The 13329-nt window shown below is 42.1% G+C and overlaps 1 protein-coding gene across 3 annotated transcripts in view; it reads left to right on the top strand.

Annotated features, from left to right (window-relative positions):
- PARVB (parvin beta) overlaps nt 1-13329 on the top strand; it is a 61135-nt gene that overhangs the window by 33820 nt on the left and 13986 nt on the right. For all 3 annotated transcript variants that reach the window (XM_086611207.1, XM_086611208.1, XM_086611209.1), the window contains exons 4-7: nt 3234-3336; nt 6010-6150; nt 7028-7143; nt 12708-12766. In XM_086611207.1, the coding sequence (XP_086467333.1) occupies nt 3234-3336; nt 6010-6150; nt 7028-7143; nt 12708-12766 (419 nt within the window). The remainder of the gene's footprint in view (nt 1-3233; nt 3337-6009; nt 6151-7027; nt 7144-12707; nt 12767-13329) is intronic.

Raw genomic sequence — 13329 nt, 5'->3', positions numbered from 1 at the left:
CTTCGATTTCTTAAGTTGTTTTTCTATTGATATCTTTGTGTGTCAAACTTGTTTTGGAACTGGGCAGTCAGCTTATTGGCAGGCTTCGAAAATCTCTTTCTAGATGGTCTGGGACAAGAAAGTGTCTTGTTGTATAGGACTCACTTCTTTGTATCACTGGTGAACGGTTTTTGAGGTTAAAGATGATATCCCTCTTCTCATTGTCTTCCAGCTGTGATAATCCTTTGCTGACTTGTCTAATTTCTCTCTCCAGCCCTTTCCCATAAATGTCCTCTATCCCCTGAAAAAGATTGAAAGAGGCAAGAATAGCTGATTGGAGTGTTCTCTCTGAATGTGGTCACGGTACCCACCTGCAGAGCAGAGCTCTGCGAACAGTTTTATTTAGGCGGTCTTGTGTTTAACTTTTGCTGGATGGTAATCTCTGATGAGCTGCTTCTGGTTGAGCTTTTCAAAGGAAATCCAAAGGTTTGATACCCTATGCCAGATGATAGTTGAAATGTTTTTTGAAAACTCTAGCTTTAAATCTAGAGGAGAAGGACTGGGCAGGGAGAGTTTACCTGATCCAGAGACTACTGAAGAGGCATCCTCAGAATGTCTAGAGGGTGAATGCAGGAAGAGCAATTGTCTTGACATTTTTCTCTGCTCACATGTGAGATCTCTCTCTCTCTCTCTCTCTCTCTCTCTCTCTCTCTCTCTCTCTCTCTCTCTCTCTCTCTCTCTCTCTCTCTCATCTGTATCAGGCTGTGTGACATAGCAGCAAGATGGTTTCCTGGGCATGTTGGAGCATGTGTCAGGAGACAGGCTTCCCAGCATTGCTCCTGTGACCACAGCCAGTGTGAGAGGATGACTGTACCTGCCAGAGCACAGTGTTGCAACACCCCTTTCAATCTAGGACTCCCAAGTGCCAGGGGCAGTGGATGTGCCAGCAGGCTGGGCTGCTTGAGCAGAAGTGCTGTTGTCAGTTTATGTGCATAGCAAGCCATGAAGGTGTTGCAGGAGGGGAACACGAGGCAGGGGAAGGAGAGGGAGAAGCTGTATGGTCCTCCTGCCCAACAAATGGCATTAGTTGGATGTAAGGGTGTGGAACAGTGTGGAGGAATTCCTTTCCGAGACTGGCCATGATATTCTCTCGGGTATGGACAATCCCTGTTTGGGCCCCAGAGCACAAGGTTACCAACTAGATTACTTTTGTCCTTCAAGTTAACTCAATGGCCTTAAAAGGAAATGTAGACTGATAGCCTGCCAAGATGCACACCTCCTGGATGCCTCTCCGATGACCGCAATGAGGAGACTAAAGGGATGAGCTTATTACCTGTGGTCTGCTAGCGCTGCCCTATCACTATAACCCATGAGAGTGTGTTTACGCTAAGCAAGCCAATTGTAGAATGTAGTCGTGTCACGTCATGTTCTGCTATATAACCTGTGTGTTGTTTGTAGTAAACGAGCATGATTTCTAACCATATTGGTGTATGGTCATGACTCTGGGCCATCCACAGAAGGGATCCTGCAACAGAACAGCTTGGCGACATGTGTTGGAACAGTGGTGGTAGCTGTAACCACGTGGCGGAGGCCATCTGATAGAGGGAATGGCCCAAGTGATAGATAAGGTTCCTGCAAGGTCACAGGGGAGCAGTAGGGCAATAATACTGGTGCAGAGCACATCCTTGTATATCCACATCTGTCTTAAAATGTCACCTCCACTTTTCCTTTACCTGCTCTAGAGAAGACCGCTTTTGATACAAGTTGCTGATATTGACTAGTGAATAATTTATCGGAAAAGCTTTACCTTGAAAGAAAGCTCTTTGGAGGAGTCATTTTTCTTACTAAGGTTTTTTCATCCCTCTGGGCAGCTTATAGGGCAAAATGATTTGCATATGTGAGCATTGATGCTGATCCTTGCTTTCCATTAATTGACTGGTTGCTCTATCACCTAGCTACAATTTGCCACTTGCGCTATTTTTAGAGCTGAGTTTCAGCCCTGCACATTTTCAGCATGCTTTGGAAGTACTAAAGATTCACTTAACCTCAGTAGCCAGGCTGAATGACTTAAATGTCCTTGTGACCAACATATTCAAAAACCTCGTGTTTCCTAGGATTGCCAAGGTGGGTGTTTTCTAGTGCAAGCCTGTCTGTGTTTTCTTCATTTGGTTGCTTGTATTTCACAGTCTCTTTCATATTAAAACCCTAAAACTTTCACAGTCATCATGACTGCCTAGAAGAGGCAGAAGTATGGGATCTAATCAGAAAGTGAATTTAAAGAATCCACAATTTCATATGAAGCAAATTAAAAACTGCAGAATTTTTAAATGAGGCTCATTACTTTAGGTGGCTCTAGTTAATGAATTTTGCATGTCTATGATTGGCAATACTCTTCTCATCTTATAGAATTAAGGATTTAACATTGCATCTCTTCCCACAGAACTATATTATTTTCATGAAAGTAATTTAATTTTCCAGATAATAAATTGGAGTAAAGCACTATTGCCAACTTCAAACAGTCAAGGCTGTTTTTCCTGTAACTGTTTGAATATTATTATCTTTGGCACCTGGAAAACTTAACTCAGTTCCTTTTCTTTTTAAAGGTTCTTTATGTTCATTCCTGTTTTGCAGATGATTGAATGATTTTTATGGTTATGGTAGTCAGCATATAGGGGCTATTATATATGTTGCAGAATAGTTATCAGCCCCATTTGACCGAAATTTTAATTCCCGATTTCTGTATTCTGCAATAGCTTAAGATAAAATGCCTTGTCCTGTTGCTAATGACAGGGATCTAGCTAGTGAGTCTGTTTAGCTCCTGTTAATAGGAACATTCACTCTTTCCCGTCTGAAGCTCTTCTTTCTGGCACACCACTCACATCTATTCAGGGTAGAGATCATGGTGAGAGCATGGGACTATTGTCATGTGTCTGCTGTTCACATAAAATAGGTAAGACAGGAGTTTTGGGACTTGGGAGAACATAAATACTAGTGAAAGTGATTGTTGCAAAGCTGCTAGTTGCTACTTGCTTTAGATTTGGTGCAATAAGGAGACTTTTAATGAGGAAAAACAGAGGGCACTAAAATTGCCATGCTGCAAGACCCGAATTAAAAACAATAGAGTAGAGGCATCTCTTTGATATTTCTCTTGGAAATACATAAATATGGTTACTCTTGCTCTGTTTTGTGTTCCTGATTACTGCCTGCAATTTCAGTAGTTTTTAGACATTTACCTCTTTTTTCTGTACTTCCAGGTTCTAATTGACTGGATTAATGATGTGCTGGTGGAGGAGAGAATCATTGTCAAACAAGTTGAAGAGGACCTTTATGATGGCCAGGTGCTGCAAAAGCTGCTCGGTGAGTTCACACAGGAGAAGGTGGCCCCAAAGACTGGAGGAGGCCCAAAGTTAATCTCTTCCAAAGCTGCAGACAGCAGCAGGTCTGTACAGTAACTCACCATCTGACCAGGGATACAGTTTGTTTCACTGATAGCTACAGCGTTAGCTTCTCCGTCTGTTCTTCTCTGGCTGTCTGCTGAAAGGGGAGGAAATCCAGATGATTCCTAAGTGTCTGTTTCATGGACTGAGTATAGTCCAGACACCTGAAATATGTAACAGAGAAAGGTGAAGAGATTTGTGTTTACAGTGGGGAACAAGGCAGAAGCCCTGTGGTCTAAAATTTTGTCTGTATAGTTTGCTTTTGAAAGCTTTTGGGCTGAGAGCTTTTTTGGGGTCCTGACAGGATTACTTTTAGGGGAAAAAATGAGAAAAAGAGAATGCACGGCAGCAGACACATACTCATAATGTGCACTTATGTGTGAATGATTCGTGAAGGGATATACTCAGTTAAGCAATTGTGATTCTATCTTACAGCAGGAAAGGTGGGCACGTACATCTTGCAGCCCAAGGCTTTAACTGGGCTGTTTTTTCCTCATTTTCTTCCTGTTGGGCCTCTGACTGGAGAGCAAATGCTTCTCCCCTGATCTGAAGCTGTCACAGCTCAGCCCCAATCATTTTTTGTTCTTCAGTGGTGTCTTGATTTCTTCAGCAAGACTTATATTACTGAATCTACCCATCTCTGTGCTGTCTCATTGATGCAAGAAGCAAAGCATGCCATGCCTGTGGCGGTGCTCCTGAGGCCTTGGAATGAAGTCAGCCCTCTCTTGTGCAAGTCTTCTTTTCTGGTGCCTGGAGGAAAGGCTATCAAAGTAGGGTCATTGCATTTAAAGTAGTAGTTATCATTCCTTGTGTGTGAGAGATGTTTGGAGAAGATCTGTCTTGATAGGCGCACATACACCAAGGATGAAAGACAACAACTTGTCAGTGAGGTTATTTTGAAGCAGTTTGAAGTAAGAGATTAGCAAACGGCTGTCTGACTGATTGAGATGGAGCTCCTTGTTTAGTTCATTTTATCCAGGTGCAAGTAGTGCCACTCAGAGAAGCAGGAGTGGCTTGGGACACGCAGCGTCAGGGTGAAAGGAAATAAATTTCTGCTTGCTGACTGGCAGCTAGCTTGGGCTGGGAATGGATAGGAGCCGTAACACGTGACCAAAAAAAAAAGAATCTTGTAGTATAATTTTTAAAAAAACATCTAAACGTCTAAAATAATTTAAAATAATATTTGCGTGTTTTGGCAGTCGTTTGAAAAAAAAAAAACCTCAGAGATATCTTGGCTAAAAAACATTTTTCCCATTAATAGTATTCAGATTTTGATAACAATTTCGTACTGCAGATTGATAGAAACAGTCAAAATGTTCGAAGTATTTGTGAGTTGATAACCTGCAAGTCTCTTCTGTTTGAGTTATTAAAGTACTTTTGTATTTCTAGTACTTTTAAAAAAATAGATATACATATATCTTCAGCTAGGTAAAAAGTCCAGAAGAAACATAGTCTTGAACTTGAGAACAAAAACACTTGCATTGTTGGAATAACAGGTTTTGACAACTCTGAAATGTTTCTGAAAGAATCTTTAGAGTTGAAGCCCGTCTCATTTTGTGAAAACAGTTTTGGTGAAGTATGTTTTTTTCTTTTAAAGACTGTAATAATAATATATAATTGGAATATGTTCAACCAATCCTGACCTCATAGTCCCAACAGCAAAGTGAGTTTGACCATTTTATTCTGCAGGGTGGAGGGAGAAAAGAGATCAGCTATTCCCATTGCTCTGGTGGCTGGAGGACTCTACCCCACCTTCCTCAGCTCTCTTTCTTCTTTTTTTTCTTTTTTAAAGAAATTCAGCTCCTGTGTCTTCAGCAAATGCCATAATGCAGAGGAAGAGAAGAATAACTCGTCTGTGACTTTGGCAACAAATAATTATATTACAGAAACAGAATTCAAATTTTAGTAATGGCATTTTACAAAATTTCCTGCATTAGTTCATTTCTGGAAGTAATCAAGCATGATGTGGCAATGTCACAACAACATGACAAGATTGTACCAACTTACTTCTTTCTTCAAATTAGTTCCTCTAAGCCAGTACAAATCTGTGGGTCACATGAGTCTATGACTCTTGATGGTTTGAGGAGGCAAAGTTTACTTTAGCTTAAATTCATACTTTCAGCTAACCTGAAATAAAGCATCTCAAGATGAAGTAAATGCTTACACAATATTTCCCCTTTTTTGTCCTAAATTAACTCGTTATTAGAAAAGTCCGTTAAACCCGTGCAGATTTCTCATGTAGTGAAGGCTGTGTTGTGCCAAATGCTTTTCAGCAGCGAACAAGAATGGGAGGTATAATAAATATTAACACTGATTTGGTGCCTATCTGAAAGTTGTTACATGTTTGGACACTTGATTGGTAAGCACGTTCTGCCAGACCTTACCAGTTTTCTATCACAGGTTTTATAGGAATTGATACACTTTGAACGTTTTGCTTTCAGCTATTTTACTTTCTGAGGAAAATCGTTCTCTTGGAAAATTTCTAGCAGAGTCCAACCCTGCTCAAGGCTCTGGGCTCGTTATTCCCACACAGGCCCTTGTTTAATCTGATTTTGCCAGTTCCTTTTGTTCTTTTTTTTTTTTTCAAATACAGAAAAATTGGCTGATCGTAAACTGAACGTGGCAGAAGTGACGCAATCTGAAATTGGTCAGAAACAAAAGTTGCAGACGGTCCTGGAAGCTGTCCACGATTTGCTCCGACCCCATGGCTGGACAATCAAGTGGAATGTTGACTGTAAGGACTCTGTTATGCTTTCTGTCTCAGTTTCACAGACAAGGAGGGTATAATAATTGAGAAGTTTATCATATGCTCTGTGATGCAGTGTGTTTTTAAAAATTATTTATTTATTTGTGTAGAGGGTGTTACCACATTCATGTATGGTTTGTAATGGGTACCTTCTTCTGTGGTCTCTGTTTAAGGACAGATGTACATGGCTATGGAATATTTGAAGTAATTTGTTCCTTTAAGGATATGCTTTCATTAGAAAGTTTTTTGTTTGCTTTCTGAATTTGAATCCCTACAGATATGAGAAATATGTTAGTTATTCAAGTACTAGAGGGTGGCCTAATCCTTCAGGCCACCACAGTGAGAATAAAAGGATCCTGCATCTTGCTGGAGGATGCAGCTTCTGGCAGGCTGAGCAGAAAGTTCCTCTGTTCAAGCATGGGCTGTTACAATCCAAATGTGAGAATGGAATTTGAGAAGTCCCTTCACCTAGGTAGTGAGTGGAGTTCATCTCTTACAGCCAGGAAGACTTGTGTTAATACATTGGAAGTCTGCTAAAAGCAGAATTCTCTAGTATTCCCCAGTACAATGGAAGGCAAGTGATTGAGTCTGCCTGTCTTGATTGCCTAGAGAGGGAGCTGAAGCATTTGGGCTCCTAAGTTAGGCATGTAACTTAAAGGGAGGGTTGAATCTAGGCTTTGCTACCTGTAAAATTATATTGTAGGCCTTGTTAATTTAGGAAAAAGAGGAAGAAGGATAAAAAGAAAATACTATGTTCACCAAAGACATTTTTCACTGCCTTTTTCCCGCTTTTTTCCCAGAGCTGTTTGTTTAAAATAAGGCCTCAGTATTCTTTTATTTGTTTCATTTTCCTTGTTCCCTGCAGCAATCCATGGCAAGAATCTGATTTCCATTCTTCACCTTCTGGTAGCTTTGGCAATGCATTTCCGAGCTCCCATTCGACTGCCTGAACATGTGTCTGTGCAAGTGGTAGTTGTACGGGTGAGTATGAACTCAGAAGGGAAATCGATCAGAACAATCATTGTTTATCACTTGATTTTGCAGTATTAGGCTGCTCCCGTCCGTTGCACTCTGATCTCTTGTCATTTAGAAAATTCTTGTCACAGTTGTTTAGTGAGTCCCAGTCCTGGGAACACATTTTTGGTGTGCTTAAATGTGATCACGAGAACATCACATCTCTAATACGTTTGGGTCCACTGTTTGCTACTGCAATATCAAGCTAAAAACACATGATGGGATTTTGTGTGAGAGAGAGCTGTGTCTGTAATTTCTGGCACTTGAGTAAATGGTTTTTGCCATGCGTTTTTTGTAGAGAAGCCATTGAAACACAAACAACACAGAAAGGAGTTTCAGCAAATACAATCTCCCTAGTCTGGGAATCCTGTTAGTGATGATGTTTTTCCCCTATGACTTATTATGCAGACTTAGGCATGTTGTATTCCTTGGCATGCTAATAGACTTCCATCATTTCTTTCACAGCCTTGTGTTTTTGTTAGCTTTCCTTAGATATGGAGATCTGACCTGAGGAACCCTGACTTCTTCCCTCCTGCCTTAGATATTGCTCTAGTTATTCCTTTCTCCACTTGGTGTTGACTGTTTCCTTTCACTCTACAAAGACTTTACTTTCAGACCATATGTGGTCTCACTTTTTGTCTTGCCTTCTGTCCCAACCGAAGCTCCTGTGGTCTATATATGTGGTCTATATATGGTCTATAGCATGTGAACCCAGCTTTTCTCAACAGCTGTTGAAACACCAGGCAGAGCTGTTCCAGCTGGCACTCTGATCCTGCCCTGACTGCTTGCTGTGGTGCTCAGCGCTGTTGTTGCAGGGCAGGCTCAGCTGCTGGCAGCAGGCTGTGGAAGTGCTTTCTCTACAGGCTGTAGTAGGTTGCCTTTTGAGAATAAAGAAGATAAAGTGATCTCAGACCCTGTTTTGGAAATCTGGATCCCCTTACAAGATATGATTGCGTGATGGTTGATTGGGCAAGGCTCGTTTGGCTTTGCATTTAAATAATGGCATTTCCAGGCTGTCTACCTGAATGCTCTAGAGGTACAGGGTGTGACGTAAATGAGTAATTGATGGATACTCCCTGGCTCGCAATAGATCTGTGTATTATCTTTAAGAGGTGATTTTGAACTGCTTTCAGGCTGCTGTAGTTCTTTCATTTTAAGAACGGTGAGTCGAGTATAAAAACATGAACGTAAGTAGGAGGCTAATTTTGTTTTAGATTTCTTTTGACTCTCTTGGAAAGGTAAGGAGAAAATTGTAAATATAAGGTGGTCAACAGTCCTCTGACACCCTTATGCTAGAAATCTCCTTCTCCCCAGTACAGTGAAGTGTCTTCTGTAACTGATAAGTCAGGAAAAAACCTCAGGTAAAGAGATAAAGCCTCCCTTTCCTTGTCCTTAGTTCAAGCTTCAGGACCCTCCATCTCTGTAACAGAGGCAAGGCTATGGAGAATGTGTTTTCACATCTTTTCCTGTTGGAGAGATATAAAGAAGACACCTACTGAGAGCATCTGGTTCACCAGAGTCCCTGCATCTTGAGACTAGACAAAGCCGAGGTGAAGGTAGGATGAAAGGCTGCCAAACTAGCGAAACAAAGAAAGAGAGAAAGAAAACTCCATGTCCCCAAGGGAGTACCTGAAGGTGTCAGAGCAATGGTACAATTAGAGATAATTTAAATTCAAGAGGCTGTAAGCTCTTCCTCTTAGATCTGGAGCCTGGAGTCCTGGTGATGGTTATGGCAACGGCTGGTTGTGAGCCTTACCTCAGCTGGCCCCGTGCAAGAGGAGGCTTGTTTCAGCTCCCCTGTCCTGCTGCTAGGAAGAGCTTGCAGCTCTTCAACTTTGTTTATTTAAATGGAAAGCAAGACACAGTATAAACTGAAGCATGTTTTTTCTGGAACACTAACTTTTGCCTTACAGTTTGGTAAGTTGAATTTTTGTAGTTCAGCATCCATAATCTAGTCTAAAAGTACATGCTGGTTCAGTAACACAGATCTCTTTAAATGGATTTTATTTAGCCTTTGTTATACTAATGACAAGCAGAATAATGGTAATGGGATTAATAGTGTTCCTAATCCAAGTAAGAAAACTATTATTAAGAAGATTATTATAGTTATCAATTTGTTGTTAAATAATCTCTTATTACAGATCCCAGTAATGATTAGGATTCTGTCAAACTAGATCACAATTAACATATCTGCTCTGAGAGGTTTTAGTTTAAATGCCTCTTCTAGCTTGAATATGCATTAAAAGGATTAATCAACAGTTTAAGTGACTTCTTTGCAAGCTTTGCAGAATTGACCCCGCAGCAAGAAAACCTTGCAAGATGTCGTGGGAGTATTGTGCAAGAATGTGCCCACACGGAAATTTTCAAAACTGGTTAAGTCTGTCTCACTTTCATGGGTGACTTTGGCACTTGAGATGATCATTATCAACTGTTGAGCTGTCCTCACACTGAGCAGATGCCTGAGGTGCTTCTTGCTCAGAAGGGCTGTGCTTACACTATGAAAATAAGAGAGTCACACTGGATTGGCAAGAGTCACACTGCTTAGCCAAGTTGGGTTTCCATACCCCATCCCAGAGCAATGCAGAACGCCTTATTGCCTTGTGTAAGTGGTGTGTGCTTTTTCTTCTCTAATTTTTAGTGTCTTGCTCCATAAAATGAGGTAGCATTATGATAGCAGTGTGCTATGTGGAAAGTATTTATCAAGATCTCCACAGACTGATGATGATTCTGCCCTTCCCTTAAATTCTTCCCTTCCCGTAGCATCCTGAGATGGCAGACTGAGACTTTCCTAAGGTGCTGTATTTTTTTTTTTAATAAAAATAGTTAATTTAGTGTCTGAGAAAGATCCGTAGCTGAATCTGTATCAGTCAAACAATACACTATCCTTTTTTGGTCCTGCACTGTATAGTTGGCTCAGAAACCCACAAGTGTTTCGGAGAGGAGTTTCTGCTTTACCTTCTTTGGCAGGAAGAACCTTTACCTACCTGTCTGTCTGTCTGTCCATATTGCCTAGAACAACTGCAAGACCAACTCAGCAGAAAAACACTTTCATTTACATTATTTTATAAGGGGAACCATGAGGTAGCCCATCTCAAGAGTATAGTTCCTGAAGCCTAGTTACTTTCAAATCCTTTTGAAAACAACCTCCAGAATAGGTTTTTGTGGTGGTTTTTTTTTTGTGCAAAATAGAATATTTTGTAACCATGGCAATAGAAGTCCAAATTATACATGAGGTACCTGGCAGAATAAGGGTTTAGGTTACAGAATAAGGGTTTAGGTGGGTCTTCTAGTTAAGATCCTGTTGATAGCTGCTCCAAGTGCTGAGTTAAGAATCTAAGTTGATGCATGTTTTAGTACTGGTGTCACTCAGCATGTGCCTATTGTTCCAGCCCTTCTCAGTGAGGACAGGAAGGAGAGAAACTGTGGTTTCAGTGCATGCTTTCAGTGAGAACTGAAAATCCTGAGATTTTTCTTCCAGCTGACTCTACTGCCTGATATTTGAAATGTAAACTAGCATGGTGAAGAAACACCCTAATTCAGGAAAACAAAAGCGTTCTCAGAAATAAGTGTGTAGAAGTGGTTCTTAAGGCTCACTGCGTTGTTTGTGTTTACAAGGCTCAGGAACTGCCATCTTCATAGATTCATAGATTCATAGATTTCTAGGTTGGAAAAGACCTTAGAGATCATCGAGTCCAACCATCCCTAATCCCCATTAAACCATATTCTCAAGTAGATCATCCACCCTATTCTTAAACACAGCCAGGGATGGGGACTCAACCACCTCCCTGGGCAGCCTATATCTTTTGCACTTCACTTTCCTCAGTCTCGTTTTTACTACTGCAGCGTGTCCCACCGTGGCACAGCTGGGAGATCTGAGGTGTTTTTACAGTAATTCCCTTGTAGTCTGAGTTGCAGACTGAAAGGTCAGAGGCGAGGCAGGATGAAGGATAAACGTGTCTGGTGGCAGTGGTGTGCAAGGAATCAAAGTTTTATCAAAGAATGACATTTGCTTTCGGATTGCAAAGCCAAGGGACCTAGGCTTGCTGTGTGGGCAGCATGCGTAGCTGCCTCGGAGGGAGCTACGCAGAAATGCTGCTGGTTCCACCTATTGTGGAGCCGGTGTTAGCATCCATTCCTCTTTCTTATCAGGTGTTTGGAGGCCTTATTCACTAGTCACGACATACCGAGTTTTTGTTCACAGTTTATAGTATCTTCTCCCTGGGGCACGTGGTGCCTGGAAGGTCCAGAAACCTGCGTTAAGAAAGCAGAGATGTGGTGGGATAGAATAAAGACAACATTGTTTTGTATGCAAGAAAACATTGCCCTGTCAGATGCTTCCTCATTTTTCCATCCATGCTGTCATCCTGGCGTGTTTCACCAAACCTTCTGGCGCCGTTCCCGTGGCTCCCTTGGGGGAACAGGATGAGATGTGTGCGTGATAGGGAGTTGAGGGGCTGTGAAGACAGGGCCAGCTGGCAGCATCCAGCACAGGGCACGGTGCTGTGACAGCCCGGCCGTGGGAGACCACGGCTCCCACCCTGCTTTCAGCCAGGCTCCCTGCGTGGTGGCTTGAGCAAGCAACGCTGCCTTCGTTCGTTAAGTAGGGATTGGAAGGGCAGGAGTTCTTACTGCTTTTTAGATTTCAGGTTTGTTTCTTAGATTGCTTCTGGGGAGGGATGTGTTTCTCTTCAAAGCTGTTCTCCCTAATAAGTTCTTGCTTGGGGTTCAGCTGGTGAAGATGATTGAGATGGCAGATGTGTACGGAGCTTGTGCCCGGAGGGGTGGCTTCCCTGCTTACCTGAGCTAGCAGCTTTATCGACCCTGTTGTAAGTCATTCTGACAGACCCGGTTCCTAGATGGCTGCTGTGATTTGAGCTCTTTGTGTCAGCTTTTTAAGCATAGAGAAGGGAGGAGAGAAATTCCTCTCTGTTCAGGCATAAGGCCCATAGTTCTGGAAGAGACCCGTAGAGATATTAAGAAAGGTTTTGACTCAGGTAAAAGCCTCCAAGAGGCAGATGCCATGTCTCCAAAAGTCTGGAGAGGCTCAGAAACATTTGACCCCACCTGTGTCAGGGAGCTGTGTCTTAACAGAGCCGAGGAAGCTGTTATAAAGCTGTTTTGAAACTCTTACCGCATGCTAACTCTCTGTGGGGTAGGAGACTCCTTATTCACACTGTAACATGAACAAGTGCCCTTGGGGAATTTAAGACAGGGCTGACAAAATCTCTCTAATTTGTGTTCCAGGCACCATGTTGACTCTGGTCTCAGGAGGAGAGCTGTTAGCGAGTTTGTTGGCTGCAAATACATATGTACGTTTCCCAAACAGCCATTTGGCTGTCAGCCTGATAAATGCCACTATTCTGGGATTGAGCCCTCCTGTCTCAGCTTTTTAACCTCTACAAAACTTAGCGAGCACACTTTATCCAGTTTTCTCCTCTGGGATTCTAAAAGATAATGAATGCTCCAGAGCCTCTAATGATCTTCTCCTTTATTAATGCCATCTCATTTTCTAACTCCATCTTCCTTTCCAGAAACGCGAAGGGCTCCTTCAGACCACTCATGTTACAGAGGAGCTGACGACTACGACAGAGTAAGCACAGAACACCTTAGCTTCAGAGCATGTCTGTGGTGCATGGTGTGAGACCCTTTACCAAGATGAAAGAGAGACTTCATCTTCCCCTTGCCCCTGCTAAATTAACAAAATCCCTTAATGTGGTGCTTTCTTAACTATATAGAAATAACTTGGTCTCTGGAAATACGTTACAAAGGAGAAAAGTGTCATCTTGATGTTCTTGTGTTACAGAAACTTTTAACTGAATAGTTCATTCAAAGTGACTTTGTGGGCCTTCACCCCCCCTCCCCTAGCCTTCTGAAGGTAGCCATATATCACTAATTTCACAGAATCACAGAATGTTAGGGATTGGAAGGGACCTCAAAGGATCATCTAGTCCAATCCCCCTGCCTGAGCAGGACCGCCCAGATTAGATCACACAAGAACGTGTCCAGGTGGGTTTTGAACATCTCCATAGAAGGAGACTCCCCAGCCTCTGGGCAGCCTGTTCCAGTGTTCTGTTACTCTTACTAGGAAGAAGTTCTTAAGAAGAATTTCTGCCTAGTGCTGTTGCCTCTCTCAAGTGAAGAGCCAACATAGAT

Source organism: Tauraco erythrolophus, chromosome 4, assembly GCF_009769465.1.
Source record: "Tauraco erythrolophus isolate bTauEry1 chromosome 4, bTauEry1.pri, whole genome shotgun sequence".
Lineage (NCBI taxonomy): Eukaryota > Metazoa > Chordata > Aves > Musophagiformes > Musophagidae > Tauraco > Tauraco erythrolophus.
The sequence above is the reverse complement of the archived record's forward strand: the minus strand, read 5'-3'. Positions and strand labels throughout refer to the sequence as shown.